The sequence below is a fragment of the Hippocampus zosterae genome, chromosome 7 (genome assembly GCF_025434085.1).
Source record: "Hippocampus zosterae strain Florida chromosome 7, ASM2543408v3, whole genome shotgun sequence".
Classification (NCBI taxonomy): Eukaryota; Metazoa; Chordata; class Actinopteri; order Syngnathiformes; family Syngnathidae; genus Hippocampus; species Hippocampus zosterae.
This window is the reverse complement of record NC_067457.1, coordinates 23,355,449-23,371,733: the sequence shown is the minus strand read 5'-3', so window position 1 is coordinate 23,371,733 and position 16,285 is coordinate 23,355,449. Positions and strand designations below refer to the sequence as shown.

Sequence of the window (16,285 nt, the reverse complement as noted above, 5' to 3'; positions counted from 1 at the left end):
GTCGAAAAAATGTATAATAATGAAATGTATCTCATTTCATAGTAGATGAGCCAAAGAAATTGGGAGTTTGCTTCCAAATGAAAACGATTTTGTTCGCACTTGAGACGTTTTCGCACGACGGCAACGCACTGCATCCGCTTGTCTCTTTTTCACGTCATGACGGTAGCGGCCTGTAGGGGGCGGAAGAGACAAGGAAGTACCCACATCCACACACACAAACACAGGAAGGGAGCGAGCGAGAGAGAGAGCGAGCGAGCGAGAATCGCACACACACTCACAAGCAGCCAGCCAGTCACATACAACACAGCAACTCCAGTTGGTGAAGTGTCCACGCGGGTGCAGGTACGTCAACGCTTCTCCTCACCGTTTTTAGTTGGAAAATGTTGTCTTCCTTTGTCACCGAACGTTGCGCAATGTGAGTTCTGCGCGTGCTCGTGTCTTGCAGATTTTCACTGCTTTCGTGGACGCGCGTTTACGTTTGTGCGCGCGCGTGGACGTGTATGCGTGTGTGACTTTTCCAAGTGGCGTTCGAACGTGCAAGTTGTGCGTTATTCTGCAGCGCGTGCGTGTGGGTACTGACGCTTGCCTCTGCGCAAACGAAAGGCATTCATAGACACCCCCCCCCCCACACACACACCCCCAACCCAGTGTGCTCGTCGTGCCGCGTGGGCTTCCTCGTCATGTTGTTACTATTATCACTGATTAAGCCACCTTTTTAAATTACAGAATGGCCACGTGGATATTTGTACTGCGAGGGAGGTGCAGTCAAAGTTTGTAATGCGTCAGAGTTCCTCTAAAATGGTGCCCTCCACCCGCAGGTGTTTGAGTGGAAGTCAATCAAACGCAACCGCCTGGAACTTTAAGCAACAGCAACAATGCGCTATTTGTTAAAACGGACAATATTAACCTCTCCTGGGAGATATATATTTTTTCAGAGCTCAAAATGTTTATTAAATATTCTTAAAATGACCCCTAACTCCAAAATACCCCCCCAAAAAACGGTACCCGAACATGTAAAAATGTATTCATAAGCTGACAAGTGCATGCCAAAGCAACAGGTGGCGCTGTAGCGCATCATCTTCAGGCCATTATAGCCAATCAGTAGCTCCAAGAAAGAGAGTGTCTGAGAAAGGTGTGATGATATGCCTAATTTTACCTTGGTTCTGTGTTAAAAAACAAAAAACAAATGTATAACTGTCTAAATATACATTCGCAGGCCGTCAAGTTTATACCAAACCAGCAGATGAGTCTATGTATTTTTTTTAAGTAGGCTCCTGTGCTTAACAATGCGTGATGCGCCTTTTAGCATATTCTGCCTGTCCCTAAAGGTTGCTAACATAGATGGAAAAAGGAAACATTATTTATTGTCAATAAATGAATCATTTTTGGACCTATTAAGTGAAATTGGATTATTTCCCAAAACTGGCTCTCATTGTACCCGATTTTGTAATCGCTGATGTACATTAGCATTAGCCAAATAGCGTAGTTGCCTATGCCATGTTTAGGTTTCTGTCAGAGTCACGAGTAAAAAGCAGCAATGTGTTTGCTATTTTTTTGGGGGGTAAAAATTATCTCTGTCTAGGTTTGTCGGTTTTAAAGGTTGAATCGATCTATCTTGTTTTCCCAAGAACATGTCAGAAATGACTTTGCCAACTGTGCTATTATGCTAGTGGAATGTTCACTGTGGAATTTTGACTTTCTTCTTTGAGAAACCACCGCGGCATCTGGTGTTGGCTCACAACACTCATTCGAAGTTGTCTTGTTGTGGTCCTTGAGCGGCATGTTCATGATTGTGGTTTTTTTAAAAAAAATTTGTGAGTTAAACTCAAAATGACATCTCATTCCCCCGCTACGTTTTGGTGCGGCTACTTTGGAAAATGTAAACTTACGACGGCGACAGTGGCTTTGAAGCCAAAGGGCTTGCATGTTTGCGCAGAGTCTGCAGCGGCGGGCGATGCGACTTTTGCCTGCGGAGCCACGTAAAGGCTGAGAAACATCCATTTTGCGCTCTTCCATTTAATCAAAGTGCTTCAAGTGTGTTATTGTGTCTGCGTGCGCGTGTTTGTGGCTTCACCCGGTAGCTCGTCGTTTGGGCCAGAAGAAACATCCTCCCTCCCCTCTTTCTGCTCAGGGGACCCGTAGGTCAAATGGAATGCAAGCAGATTTATTAGCAGCTTTCCAGTTCAATATTTTATTTGTCAGCCCTCCCAAGTAAACAGCTAGTAAAAACTGAAACGACTGATTTAGACGAGCTTTGTAATGTGCATGCCAGGCCAGGTGATGTCGCTACGAAAAACACTCGGCGATTGTTTCTTTGATCGTTTCTTTCAGAATTTCACCCCTAAACTTGACGTACGCAGTGTGGTATCTGAATCGAAACGTTTGAGGTCCATTTTCCAATGCTAGCATTTTTTTTTAACTCCAAACTATTTCAGTTTTTATTATAAACAACTACAGTTAAAAAAAATCAGATCTGCAGTTTTTGTTTTATGTTCAAGTGCACGTTTTTTTCGCTGTTCTTATGTAATCCAATCAACGCTGTCCTGTTGCTAAGTATACTTGAGTTTTGCAGTACAAGTTAATGAACCCTTTGGATACTAAATTTCCGAGTCCTATTTTCATGATGGCTTATTTAAGACCAGTTTTGAAATAAGCAAATAACAAATGGCCAAAATGACGTACCTTACAGTAGGTAACCAGTTCAGATGCTGGATGCCACTTGTACGTTAGCTATTTTCTGAGAGCGACCACAAACGTTGGGGAAAAAAACCCCACGGTTCCCCAAAAGCATTTAAATTGAGAAGCTAAAATGGTGCAGAACCCCCACCCTCCCATCTCCCCTCTCATCTTATCTTTTCTCATTAGCTTCCACTCTCACAATATGCGACTGTCATTCACATTTTACTCCCCCGCCCCCCACCCCCCCACACAGACACCAACAGTAGCACCATCCCTCGAGTGTGTCAGCTTCCCCGCTCAGTTTGGTTTCCCAGCGGCGGCTATGTAAATTGTTTTCCCCTTGATGTCAGGCCAGTGTGCTATCTGTCCATCTTAATGAACTGGTTTCCTTCCCTCCTCACCAACCTCCATCTCCTCCTCTGACTTTCAAGCTGTAACTTTTGACGACACGCACGCGCACAACGGGGGTGGGGGGGGACAACTTTTGAATGTAGCTGGCAGTTTGAGGTTGCGTTCGTTTGCGGGCCAGCTTAATTGGCTCCCAGTGGTAGCAAATGGAGCTACGATACGGGGCCGCAGGCGGGGCCTTTGCTAGGTCATCATGACGAGCGTTGAACAAAACACATTAAGCGCGCCTTTGCTAATGATCTGTGTTAATGGAACAGATGCACCATGGGAATATGTTACCCCCCCCCCCCCCCGCCCCATGAGGATAAGCGAGCGTTGACGTCACCCGGGGCCCGGAATGACCCCGGAAAGTGATACGTCTCACTGCATTCCAGCTGTGCCACTGCAGTGCTGGAAATGGGCAATTTGAGGGGAGGAAGAGGGTGGGGGGGGTGGGGGGGGTGCAGCGTCACGGGGTGGGGTTCTAATGTTTGCTACCACTTCACGGGTTTTTGTGGTATTTGGCGTCACTCCGCTGAGAACTTTGTAGTGCTCTACTTGACTGGCATCGTCGTGCGAGCGCAAAGGGGACAGATACTCATTGGATAGTGCTATCAGAAGCTACTCAGATATTTTTGCAGTTTGTTTTTATTTACTATTTTGGATTTTTTGTCCAAAACGTTTTTTATGTTGATAGACATTTTATTATTCATGAAATATTTATGTATTTTGTGCAATCAAAAAAGAAACTAATTGTTTTTCTAGTATTTGTAAAAAAAAAAAAAAAGGCAAAATTTCCTTCCAATATTTTGGGGATTTTGTCAAATTTTGTAGAAATTTTCATAATTCTTTTTTTATCTAATAGTTTTGCATTGCCTGATATTTAGTTATTCTAATAGCATTGTTGCCGATGTCATTATTTAAAAGTATTTTTGGACAATAAGAAAAATAACTGTTAGCAACCACATTAGTATTTTTGAAAACTGATTCATCATTGTTTAGTGCTTATTTTTATTTATTTTTTTTACGGTAATATTTTTGTGCGCATCCCATATTTGTGAATATATTTGTAGTCTGTGTATTTAAACGGGTTTCATCTTTTTCTATTTAGTGCAATGATTTTGCCTTTTTAAAATATTTTGTTTGTGTATTGAAATAATATCTGGGTTTTCTCATTCAAAAAAGAGTTTTCTCTTTTTTGTTGTATCTTGTACTTTATATTTTTGTAATTTGTTTCTTCTCAAATTTTAGTATTTTCTTTCTGAAAATCTTTACTTTTTCTGCTAGTATTTTTCACCCAACTTTTTTAGGCATTTTGTTGCACATTAAAAAAATATTTTTAATTGACTTTTTTTTGCCTGCTTTTTCAATTGTCTGTGTATTTCATTGAAGACTTTATTTGTATTTTTCATCTAGTATTTTTTTTCCCCGCCCAAATGTTTTTTTTTTTAAATTCCTGGATGATGGTCTATTTTTAATGTAAGATTTGACTATTTTTACATTTTATTTTGGAATATATTTTTGCTTTGGTTAGATTTGACTGTATTCGACTTCGTTTCGCGAAATTGCTATAATAGCACTCACGTGATCCTTTTGCTCCCTGTTTTCGACGCGTCTGTCTTTTTCAGCACCGCGACGTGCTCTTAGCTGTTGGCCCTTGTCACACTAATAATACATTTAACTGCTCTTCCATTGTGTTGACCTGGCATATGTGTCATAGCTGCGTGACTCAGAGTTAAACGCATCTTTTTGGGACCTGGGCTCTCTGGCAATTATGCCAAATATAATATTTCATCTCACGCCCAAACAAACCACAGCTACACCTCGGGCCCGTGGGCCGGGAAAGTGATTTTTTTTTCCCCCCCTCTCTTCAAAGATGGCTTTACGTGAAGCCGACACATTGGGCCGAGTGGAGCCCAACGCGTGAGTGAAGGTGATCCGTCAAGGTCGCCGGCTAGCCCAGCGGGGAAGCCTTGAATTGAACCTCTTAATGGAGGCTCGGCCTTTCCACTGTCGGAATCAATCAACGACGCACAAGGATGCGATCATAGCCACATGCCTTTCTCAAATGTTATTAGCTGCCAAGATTTTTAGAATATGCCATTATAAATTGGCATACGAGCTAAAACGTTATCTGAGCTGCATTTTATGTCAAGCAACATTGGCTATTGTGTCCTCCATCTTTGCACTGATTTCAGGGTGTGAAGTGAAAACACGAGATCGCGAGGATTGTCACATGCTCGACGTGTCTATTGCCGACCGTGGCATGTTTCCTCACTTTGTACACAAAGCTGTGTATCCTGTATTCTATTTGCGGCCCGGGCGCATCTGTGCGGCACCTGGCTCGGTCCCGTGTGAGAGAGAGAGCGCCAGGCTAGCGTAGCGCCGCCTTCGGGCCGCGCCGCTGCCACGTCTGTTGTTTTGTTGTCCCGCAGGGAAAGCCCCCACCCACCCCCTTGCAACAGCAGCACGCATCCCCTGTAGATTTTTTTTTTTCAATTTTTAGAGACGAGTCATGTCGAAATTTACCACTCGCATTTCAGAAGCACAGGAAGCTCACAAAGGTAGTTTCGCATCACGGGGAAAAAAATGACCAAAATAAAAATCCAATCAGGAAGTGAAATGGGCTGAAGGTTCCTCACTGACACTTCATTAGGTATGCCTAATGTGATCAAAAATGAGGGTTTGGAGCATTTTAAAAAATAATCATTTGAAACGATTCTTAAGCAAGAAACAAACATGTAGGAAATTGGGTGGGGGGTTGTATTTTTTTCCCCCCACATATAAACTACATCAATTTATTTTTCAATGTATTTAAAATAATTTTACCTTAAGTAAACTTGTTCTGCATGTTTACATAAATGTTTTCTTGAGATAATTAACAAACAAAAAGGATAAGTGTTTAAAATAAAATCAATTGTACTTACATTTTTTACAAATTAAAATTTCTTGATTTAATTGTTTTTTTAAATTTAAAAATGTATGACATGAACAGCTGAATATTTTTTTTTTTCTGGAAAAAATGGAAACCCAAATAAATAACAAGGCCATAGCTCTGAAATTCGGTAGGGCGTGTTAAACACGAAAAAGGGGCGTCGTCTTTGTGGGAAGTGTCATGAAGTTGCCACTGTTCTAAAAATACACCACATGCACGACATGAATTGTAATTTGTAAGTGCCGCAAATTGCAGGCTTTGCGCAAACTCCCTCTAGCCGCTTCCTGTCGGCTTCCACCATTCTCCTTGTCACGTATCCAGATTATCCCGAGATGTGAGCGGGAATAGGTTTTTGCCTGATCGTCCGTCCCCTGCGATTGGTCGGGCGACCTGTCCAAGTTACACCCCCCTCCCCCCCTCACATAAAGTCAGCCGGGATAGGCTCCGGCACACATTTGACTCTTACAAAGAGGTCACGGGCATGCCCGAGCAGTCGGTATATGACGTGCTGGGATGTATGACATCATTGGCATGAAATCACATTAACGGCAACCAAAGATGCCTTGAGGAATCGCTTACTTGTGAGTGTGTGTGTGTGTGTGTGTGTGTGTGTGTCACTAGTGTGCATCCAGTTCACCCACAAAGAGACTAATATGAACTCCTCAGTCCCGCACTCTGTAAATAGTGCCCCCAGCACCAGCCTACACCCACTGTTTCTTTTTTTCTGCCCCCCCCCACCCACCCCTCCTCCAAAAGTACAATTTCAGTGGTGCCAGGGCATGGAGGACAAGCTGGCTGGGTCGCTGGCCGCGCCCCCCACGTGAAGCGTATGTTGAAACTTGTGCGGCCTGGGGCAGAGATCAATCAATAAATAATAGGGCGGCAGTGGAGAAGTTGGGAGGCTGTGGCTCCGCCTAATTGACGGGTGAGTGAGCCCACAGAGAGTGTGTGCGCGGGTGTGTGTGTGGGGCGGTGATGCATGTTAGCATTGTATCCCTTCTCATTGTATTTTTGAAGTGATACCCAAAACCAGGGCATGTTGTCAAATACATATCGAGTTGCCTTGACGTCTTAGGTGCCCTTTCAATATGTTACCATAGCAACCGTTAGCATATTAGCAGGCTACTGCTCTAGCGATTCATTTCCTGGAAACGGCGAAGATGTGCCGAAGTGGAAACGAAAGGGAGGGCCGGTTGGCACTTGTCTGTGGGAGGTGAGGGGTGAGGGGTAGGGGGGGGGGTTACAGCTGGCCCAGCAAGTGTGTGTGTAACATGCAAGTAGTGGTTGTGTGTGTGCCCCCCGTCAGCCACAGTCACTTCTTTGTTTCTGCTCCCTTGCGACAGTCACAATAGTTGTTGGTTCATCCCACAAGACACCACTCCTTTCCGGGCACCTAGATTTGCACCGCCGTTTACTGTCCGAGTTGAAAATTAGCCCCCTATGCTAATTTTACTTGGCAATATAAAATTTGGTAGGCTTGTCTAGCATTGGTAGACTCACAAAAAAAACTCGCAAGAACACATGACCTAAAAGAAGTCCGCCATTGTGGTTTGAAGCGACGGTTTTGGCTCAGTAGCCCCAAAGTTAAAAAAAAAAAAAAGCAACCCTAAAAAAAGCCAGTTTCACTTAGTTATGTGATATTTGGGATATATGTCTGCCATGAGTAAACCCACAAAAAAAAAACATGAGAAACAATCGCGTAAAAGACACAAGAAGTCTTCCATTTTGGTCTGAAGCAACCATTTGGATTCAGCAACGTGAAGTTTTGTTTTGTCTACTCTGGGTAGACCCACCAAAAAATCTCAAGTGGCCATGCGCCAAAACTTCGGTTGTCTGTTTTGACCCTTTCCAGGGGTACTTCAAAGATACTCGTCTTGGATTTTGTCCGATGGCGACAAAGTTTGAACCCCATATTCTGGAGAGGCGGATGATGCTAAATCGTGAGAAAGTTGCGTTTCGGTCATTGTGTGTGGGCAGAGCATGGCGGCCAAGCTTGATGACTGGCCATAAACTAGGTCACAAGCGTTTGCTAATGACTTGGCTGCTTGCAGGCCCGCCTGCTCGCCTGAGTTATGGTTCAATAAGACGAATAATTGTCTGCTCTGGTCAAAAGTGTGCAGTAAAGAGAGTTCATCACAGTCAGTCGGGAGACAGAACGCTTCTGTTTACCTTTTTTATTAAACTTTCGCCATTGTGCCAGTCTGCTCAAGTGGGCTTTTATCGCTCCCGGCATCCCGTTGTTCACTTGATGCCTTACCCTCTGACTCCCAAACGACCTTGTTCACACACAGATGGAAGCATAACGTTGTCCAAAATGCCTTGCTGTGATGGATAATTAAGATTTTGACCTTTTGGTTGATTAATGAACTCATTCACTCCCAAAGACGTTTTTAAACGTCTTTTCAGACCTGGTCTAGAATTGGCTGGTACCGAATGAGTTAAGGCATTTCTAGACTCAGATTCGTTAGACCATAGCCGCCATTAAACCTTATTTGTTACATTTTTTTGGGTCAGCTTCTGGAGCCGACTTGTTTCTGGTGTGTGTCTGAACCCTTTAGTTCAAGTAGGACGGGTAAAAATAGCCACAAATCAATCCCCAACGTTCCCTCCCTGCTCTTTTGCATCTCAGCATAGGCTAGCGCGCAAAGTCGGCAGGGGGCTGGATGGGGCGCGGCGGAGGAAAGCTTGGCCACAATGACTGGCAGACTGGCACTTGGCGGCGAGATCCGTTTCGAACAAATAAAAATACAGGCGGCCCCGTTTCCCGAGCCTCGGCACACTTTGCAAGCAATCAAAGAGGCACTTGTGCGCATGCTAATGCTGCTGGAATTTACCGAAGTAGAGAGTAAGGTGATGTACGCTAAGTGGTCGCGCACCCCCTTTCGCATGTTTGACGGTGGTGTATCGTGGCACTCGGTTGCGTTGCATCGGCGTCGTTACGTTGCGCCGTTGTCGCTTCGTTGAGAAGTATGCTTACTGTCAGCTACTTTTTTAAGGGGTGGTGGGGGTTGACCGCGTCACCTTTAGAAGCACTAAACGTTCTTCCCTCAATTTATTTACGACGCATGACAATAGCAGCTAGTTAGCATGCGCCATTGGAGCCGTGGGCCATATAAGCCCTTTAAGTTTACTATCCATTGATTCCAAGGATGCCAGAATGTTGGTTGACCTTGTCCAAGAAGTCCTCCACCGCTGGCAAAAGCAGCAGTTTAACGTGTGTGTGTGCGCGCGACCTATCCTGTCTGCTTTTCCAGTGGAAATTCCGAATGACCGATCCTTCACGTCCCATTTAACAACACAGCGCGAATGCTAGCTTGCCACAAGCATGTGTTGTTCACCTCTTGATGTTTAAGGGAAAACATTTTTTTTTAGAAAAGCGTTCAAGGCCTCTTAGCTTAAAAGCCAGTCAAGTCCGGGACATCACATTAATGCTGCGCTCTGTAAATAAAGGATATCCTCAATTTGTCTGATGTTATTTTGCCACAAAGTCACTTCATCTCAAATATCATCTTAACCACACTGATGAATAATTCACCGGTCGCCAGCAGTAAGTCGTCATTTATTTAAGCGTGATTAATAGTTAATGGAGTATGTTTTAATCGTCTTCGAATTATATTGACTGATGTTGCGTCACTTATTCAACACTTTAACGTTAACATTTATGAAATGAGCCAAACTTTGCCACGGTGTTGTTCTCGCATAAAGGCAGCGGTGTTTCTATTCCGGGAGATGCACACCAACGCTTCTTACCTTCGCACCTGCCAGGGGCCGCCACTGCCTCTTAATTAGCATGTTCGCGCCGCGACATTATGCGTCTTTTGTAATGGGATTATCTGAATAAAGAATGGCAGGGATGTTGTGAGACGTGTTAGTTTTTGTTATTCGGTGAGTAATACAGCTCTTTGTTCCGCTGCTTTAATTGCACCGCCTGGTTACGTTGCGTAGTTGAGTTTTTTTTTTTGTTGCTTCGCTATGGCGCATTCTCTAAATTGTGTTGCGTCATTATGTTAGCATGATGCTTTTGTCCCGTTAGTTCCTTAAGATGCGCCGTGGCAACCGTTTTGTTACGTTGCGTTCTGAGGGCGCTCATTTTACCCAGTATTGAATGCTTTGTTTCACCACGGTTGCTTCACTAGGTTGCGCTAGTACGCTACGACACTATGTTGCCGCGCTACGTTGCAATGCAGTGTCGCGCTACAGTGTCGCGCTACAGTGTCGCAAATTCTATTGTCTTGTAAATTCTCAGAATTCGTCATTCTAACCTGATGAGCAAAATGGATCCACTGGAGTCAGTGCTTTTATGCTAGCGGACACAATGCTTCGTTGGCGAGGAGCTTCTATTGTTTTTTTTTTTTTTTGTTAGTTTTTTTTTCGTCCGGCACTCACATGGTTTGAAATGGTTACACAATGTGGAAACTAGAGCGAGTCATAATGACCTGTTTCCCTTTTTTTCCTCTCTCTCTCTCTCTCCTCAATGAAGGCCTCGTTTTCATGGCGGCATTTCGAGCTTATTTTTCCAAGCGCTAATGTTAGCTTTCGCGTAGTCCTCGCCATCCACTCACAGTGATGGCGGGGGCGTTAGAGGATGCTGTTTTATGATGGAGGCGTTGTTTCCTCTTTTTGTGTTCTGTTATGAATGAAGACTACACACACACACATTTGGCCCTTTTCCACGCGCTTGTTCTAGTTCCAGGCCGGTGCCCAGTTTAGCACCAGTTCTTTCTCTTTCCACCACCGAAATTGGCTCTACGTCTGGTGCTTGAATCGATGCTATGCTAAGTTGCCTAGCAGATGCTTACAGTGCATTATTATTATTATTATTATTATTATTAATTGAGAACGAGCACCAATGTTTTTTTTTGGGGGGGGCGAATGGGTAACACTCACACATACAGGCCGGCAGACAGAGACAGTCAGACAATGGAACTGTTTCCATGACTTCCTCCTCCGCCCCCCCCCCCCCAAAAAAAAGCCATTCATCCCTGCCTTGGTCACATGACCTGGGCTGGATATTTTGGGGTGGGAGGGGGGCGGGGTTGAATTGGGATCACCCTTACTCATGTGCTCGCACACAGAATTAGCGGGATGGTACGTCCATTGAAGCATGGCCTTTGGGTGGAAGTGGCGGAGGTTGGGTGGGGGAGATAATTTTGGGGGGAGGGTGTAACATGAAGTCTATAGAGAGGTGATACAGGGCGGGGAGGGGGTGCGGGGGTCCCCGCTGGGCAAACCATAATTAGATTCTTTGCCAGTGCCAGATTGTCACATCAGTCATATAAAATTGCTTTTTTTATTTCCTGCCATTTTTTTTTACATTGTGAGAAGAAATCTTTTCTTTTTTTTCCCCCTGATAATTGCATTGTTGAATTTCCTCGACTGATCAACCTGGAAAACTGATACTTAGCGTTTACTTTTTTTTTTTTTTCCATACAGTTGTTTAGGGGGGTTTTTCTGTGTTGCATAGATAGACAGGCAGCAAGAATGAATTATTGCCTTTAATACTTTTTTCATTACAATTCCTTGTGAATTTATTTTTCTATTTTCTTACTCCAACTTATTTTTTTTTTTTTGCCAATGTGATTCATAGACAAGCAACAGGCCGTTATCTTAATTTATAATTCATAAGCTTTGATTCTGCTGCTACAGATGACACATTGTCGCCTGCCAGACGGTACGGGCGGAACTTCGACGCCATCGCAAGCCTCCTTAACAGCCCCCTCCCCCCCCCCTTCCCTATTGCAAGTACGTATGACTAAAACTAGGGAACCAGAAATAAACTGAAAATGACAGTCTGCTAAAAAACTTGCTGGCTCTCAGGTGCCCCTTGAGGAGCAAAGTGGTATTACAGAGCTGTGTGTGACTCCTTTGTCTACCCCCCCTCTGCAACCCCCTCGCACTGTCGCAACCCTGTCATATATATTTATAGCGGCCCAAGGGGAGCACCTTAATATAAGCGCCTTTAAGTAATTGATGGGGTCACAATCCAGGCAGGAAGGATGTAATGAGCTCTGTCGCTCGTTGCTTAATGGCATCACTTCGCTTCTTACATGCAATTATCGACTGCTCTTTTTTTTTATTTTTACTTGATCAAAGATCAAATAAGGTCACGTCGGCGGTAATGTAGGCTAATGTTTGTAAAGTGCCCGGCTGCGACGGTGCTCTTGATCGATCGGTGAGGTGCGAGGGTCGATTTGAATGTCGCCTTGGCTATTTGGTTAGCCTGTTCAACGTGCTAAAAGACGCTAATGTGCTTCAGTTGATTGTCCGCACACTCGGGTTTTTTTTTTTTTGAATGACAAATTATAGAAAAAAAAAAGTAGAAAAGACAGAAGCTCAGAAACGGAATGGTCATAATGTTACACAAGTTGGGCGATGTGGAATTTTGGAACGTCTTTTCATTTTTGGGACTATTCAATTAACCGCTTGTTTTAGGACAGGGGAGTTCGCTGACTAGCTTAGTGCTTAGCGCCGTTGTTTGCGCATGAGCGGTGATGCAGTCATCTGATTGGTTGCCCTCTATGTCAATCAAGTAACGGGATTGATGATAGGCTGACGTAGTACGTTCTGTGTACTTAGCGCCTCGTTTGAATGGCATCGCCACTGCCGAGGTGCTGCATTGAAGCAGCCAAAAGAGCCGCGGGTTGGTCACCCCCGAAGTGAAGTGAAGTGAATAATTACTTGGGCTATATTTTGCTATTAGGACGAGCGACATGTCGTCGCTATGTGCATTGTAAGTCGAAAAGCAGCTCATAATGTATTTGTAACGTAATATTACCGTTTTAAGTCACAATGTGGAGGTTGTACAGTTTTTTTTTAGGATCTCCCTTTTTGTCGAATAAGTATGTTTTGACCCCTGAGTGAGACTTCCATAGCCTCATGGCTAACACGACAAACAAATGCCTTCCAGCGTAAACAGCTAATTGTTGCGTTGTTTGTCTCTCTTTTGTTTGCGCCGCTGACCTTGATGCTGACTGATAACGCGCTGGCGAAAAGGCGGCAGAGCGACGGGTTACTTTGTAACAGGAAGGAGTTTTATTTTAATTTTTTTAAGCTGGAGCGGCGACTTTTCTTCGGTGTGCGTCCATGAGACGTGTAGCGTTCATTTTTTAACGCATATTGTCACCCGTTTACCTCAGTTAATGCGCCATAGATCTGTTTGTCGACGAGTATGTTTTGCTTCAAGACGGTCGCCGTACGCACCAAGCCCCGTCAAGAACTCTTTTTTTTTTTTTCCGGACTATTTTCTCAATTGTCATTCTTGTCGCTGTCATACATAAGCAAGCATATAAAGGCTAGCAACTCAACCATACCCGCTCAACTCAACTTTATTCACAGACAGCCCACATGCGGCTTTTTAATGAAAGGAGCTGATAGAGGGCATTGTGCTTTTCCCAAAATCGCCGCATTTTCACGGCGGGATAATCACCGGCGCTTTTTGAGAATTCACAAGTAAAGTGGATTATCCCTCTTTGTGTGGATGTTGTCGTTAAATAATAAATGTTCCCTCGAGGCGCTCCGTAAGATTCTTCGCCTGGCAAACTTGCTCTTGTGAGCGGAGGAGTGACTCGCAAATGAGCCTTTTTTTTGGGTTAACCGTCGATAGTACCGTTGTTGTTTGTTCAGTAGACACTATTTTAAAAGAGGGTTTAGAATTTTATGACCAAAAAAGCATTTTTTTGAGGTCTAAACAATTTGACAAAAAGTTTCAGTATTTCTGATTTGAGAAGGTCAGATTTGTGAACGGTGTGACGTCATTATGTGCAATCAAAATGAAAAAGAGAAAAATCAAGTCATATTTGAGAAAAGTGATCATCCATGAAAAATAGTTTTAAACAAAAAAATGTCATTCGAAATTTTATCATCAGGCTAAACGTGTTCATCATTCAATAAGACAAAAGTCGCACTTTCACGAGAGAAATGTAACTGTACGGAAAATAACCTGTCGTAATTATGACGTGAAAGTCTGACAACAAATTCTTTACAAGGAAAAAAAAAAAGTCATCAAGTCTTCATTTTTCAACTGCGAAGTCAACTAGAATTTTCCAATGCCTCCGATGCAAACCGCATCATATTGCAACCACGGCTCCGTTATTGGCAACGAAATGAAAGCAAACGTTAGCCTAGTGACAATATCTGATTCTCTTGTGTTTTGTGAGCCCGTCGTGCTCGTGCAGGGTGGAGCAGAGTCAAGTCATGGCGCCGTTTGTACTGAAACGATCCTCAGTTCCGCTGACATATTTGCCGGGTGAGCTCAATGAATGGGACCTTAATTGACATTGTTAGCGGTGACGTCACGCTTCCTCATCCTCCTCGGCGCAGCCGCGCGGACTCGTTTCCTCTTTTCTCAACAAACGCCTACTTCCTCCCCCCCCCTTGCGCTCCACCGTGGCGTCGACAAAGCCGATTATTTTCCGGACGACATCTTGAGCAGGTTGGAATAGGCCAAACGCCAGTCGCTCGAGGTGAGTCCGCTTACCGTCTGAGAAAAGGCATATTGATAAACAATGGTCATTTTAAGTCAAAAACTCTTTTACGATTAAAAAGTTATTTTATGAGAGAAAAATGAAAAGGTGGCAAAAAAGGCATCATTTTGTATTTAAAAAAAATATCTACAGGCCACATTTTAATCAGAAAATCAAATTTTACATGAAAAGGTCATCTAGAATAAGTCATCTGAATTTTATAAAAATAGCCCTAATTTTACAATTAATAAATTACCAAAGACAAGTCACAATAAAAATAATTTTGTAAAACAATTTGGAATTTTATGAACAAAAAAAAGTTAATTTCACCAAAAACTATTCCATGAGAAAAAAAAATGTTTTAAAAATGTCATTTTACAAGTTCACCATAAAAAATAAAAAAAAATTTGACACGTCTTCTTTGTAGCTCACTGACAAACACCTCAAGACACGTTAAACAGGGTCAGCCGAGAGCAGGCGCCGTGCGAGGCGCCAAGGCATCGTCCGACTGTCCGGAAGGCACAGCGTAGCGCGGTGGGCGTACTCGACGCACAAGATAAGCAACATTGGTGTGAACTCTCTTTGTCGCTGGATCGCTCACCGGCGACGTTTAGTTTCGCGTTTGCGGTTTGGAAGTTCTCTGAAGCTTCTCCTCCTCGTGTGTTTGTGTGTGTGTGTGTGTGTGTGTGTGTGTCTGTGTGTGTGTTGACAGGATATCCTGCTTGCAACATTGTAGCGAGGCCTTTGTGACATTCTCTACCTTTTTACACTTCAGGGCCTCAGAGGACAGCCAAGTTTGTTTTTCAAGCTGCTGCAAAATGTATGCGTGTACTGTATGTGTTGGTGTATTTATATTTATCATCTTATGAATGCTTGCTTCTTGCTTGACAATCACACCATGTTTTGGTGGTTCGGTTAAGGAAAAAGAAAGAAAAAGTATAATCCCGGCGATTGTGTGTGCTGTATGTGGCACCTCAAAACGTTTTAGAGCTGGGTGTGCAGCAAAGAGTCTCCGGCTGTAATTTATTTCGCGATGGTGTGAAATACCATCTTTTCACACCCCAAATCAAGGTTTTTGCAAGGAAAAAGTTGGATTTATTTTTTGTTTTTTTATGAGGGGAAAAATCTAGCAATATTATGAGAGTTGCGGTTTTAATTTTTGGAATTAAAAAAAAATGAAATTAAGACTTTCATGTGTAAAGAGAACAGTCTGAATTTTGCATGAAAGTTAAAATTTCACCTGAAAACATTTACATTTTGCCAACCCCACCCCAAAAAAAATTGGATTGTTTGAAATTTGAAATTTTATTGAAGCATTCCGAATTTATATTGTGAAATGAAGGCTGAGTATTATGAAAAATATTTTGTTTAAATGAGATTTTTGTTTTAACTTTGAAAAAAAAATATTTTTTTACTAGAAAATATTCCAAAACAAATATTCAATTTTGCTGGTAGCAAATTTTTGTTTTACTACAAAATAATTCAGAATTTCACAAGAAAATGACCTCAATTTTCACCCAAAAAATTGCTTTTGACAATATTAATCAACTAGGGAAAAAAATTGACGCGTGTGTGAAGTGCAAGGAAAAAATCTCAACTGTTGCACAAAATTTTACAGGCAAAATTTTGAAGCACACAAGAAAAACAAATGAATATTTCAAGGGCAAAAAAAAATCACATTTGATGTTTTACGAGAAAAAAAATCAAAATATTTTTGAGAAGCCCCGTAGTTTTCAGGGGGAAAAAACACAATCTAACTTTTAATCCCTGAATAACAACTTTTATTTTACACGCTTGTTTTGTTCCTTAAAATTGCGATGAT

General features: G+C 42.9%; 1 protein-coding gene across 5 annotated transcripts in view; it reads left to right on the top strand.

Annotated features, from left to right (window-relative positions):
- Positions 1–193: 193 nt before the first annotated feature.
- Positions 194–16,285, top strand: part of elmo1 (engulfment and cell motility 1 (ced-12 homolog, C. elegans)) — a 38,625-nt gene continuing 22,533 nt past the window's right edge. For 2 of the 5 annotated variants that reach the window (XM_052070590.1, XM_052070588.1), the window contains exon 1: positions 194–342. Coding sequence is in view for 2 of the 5 variants with exons in the window: in XM_052070587.1 (XP_051926547.1) it covers positions 14,256–14,463 (208 nt within the window). In the remaining 3 variants the exon portion in view is untranslated. Of the gene's footprint in view, positions 343–14,240; positions 14,464–16,285 lie in introns of those variants that run through there. The other 3 variants (XM_052070587.1, XM_052070586.1, XM_052070589.1) reach the window with 2 other exon arrangements.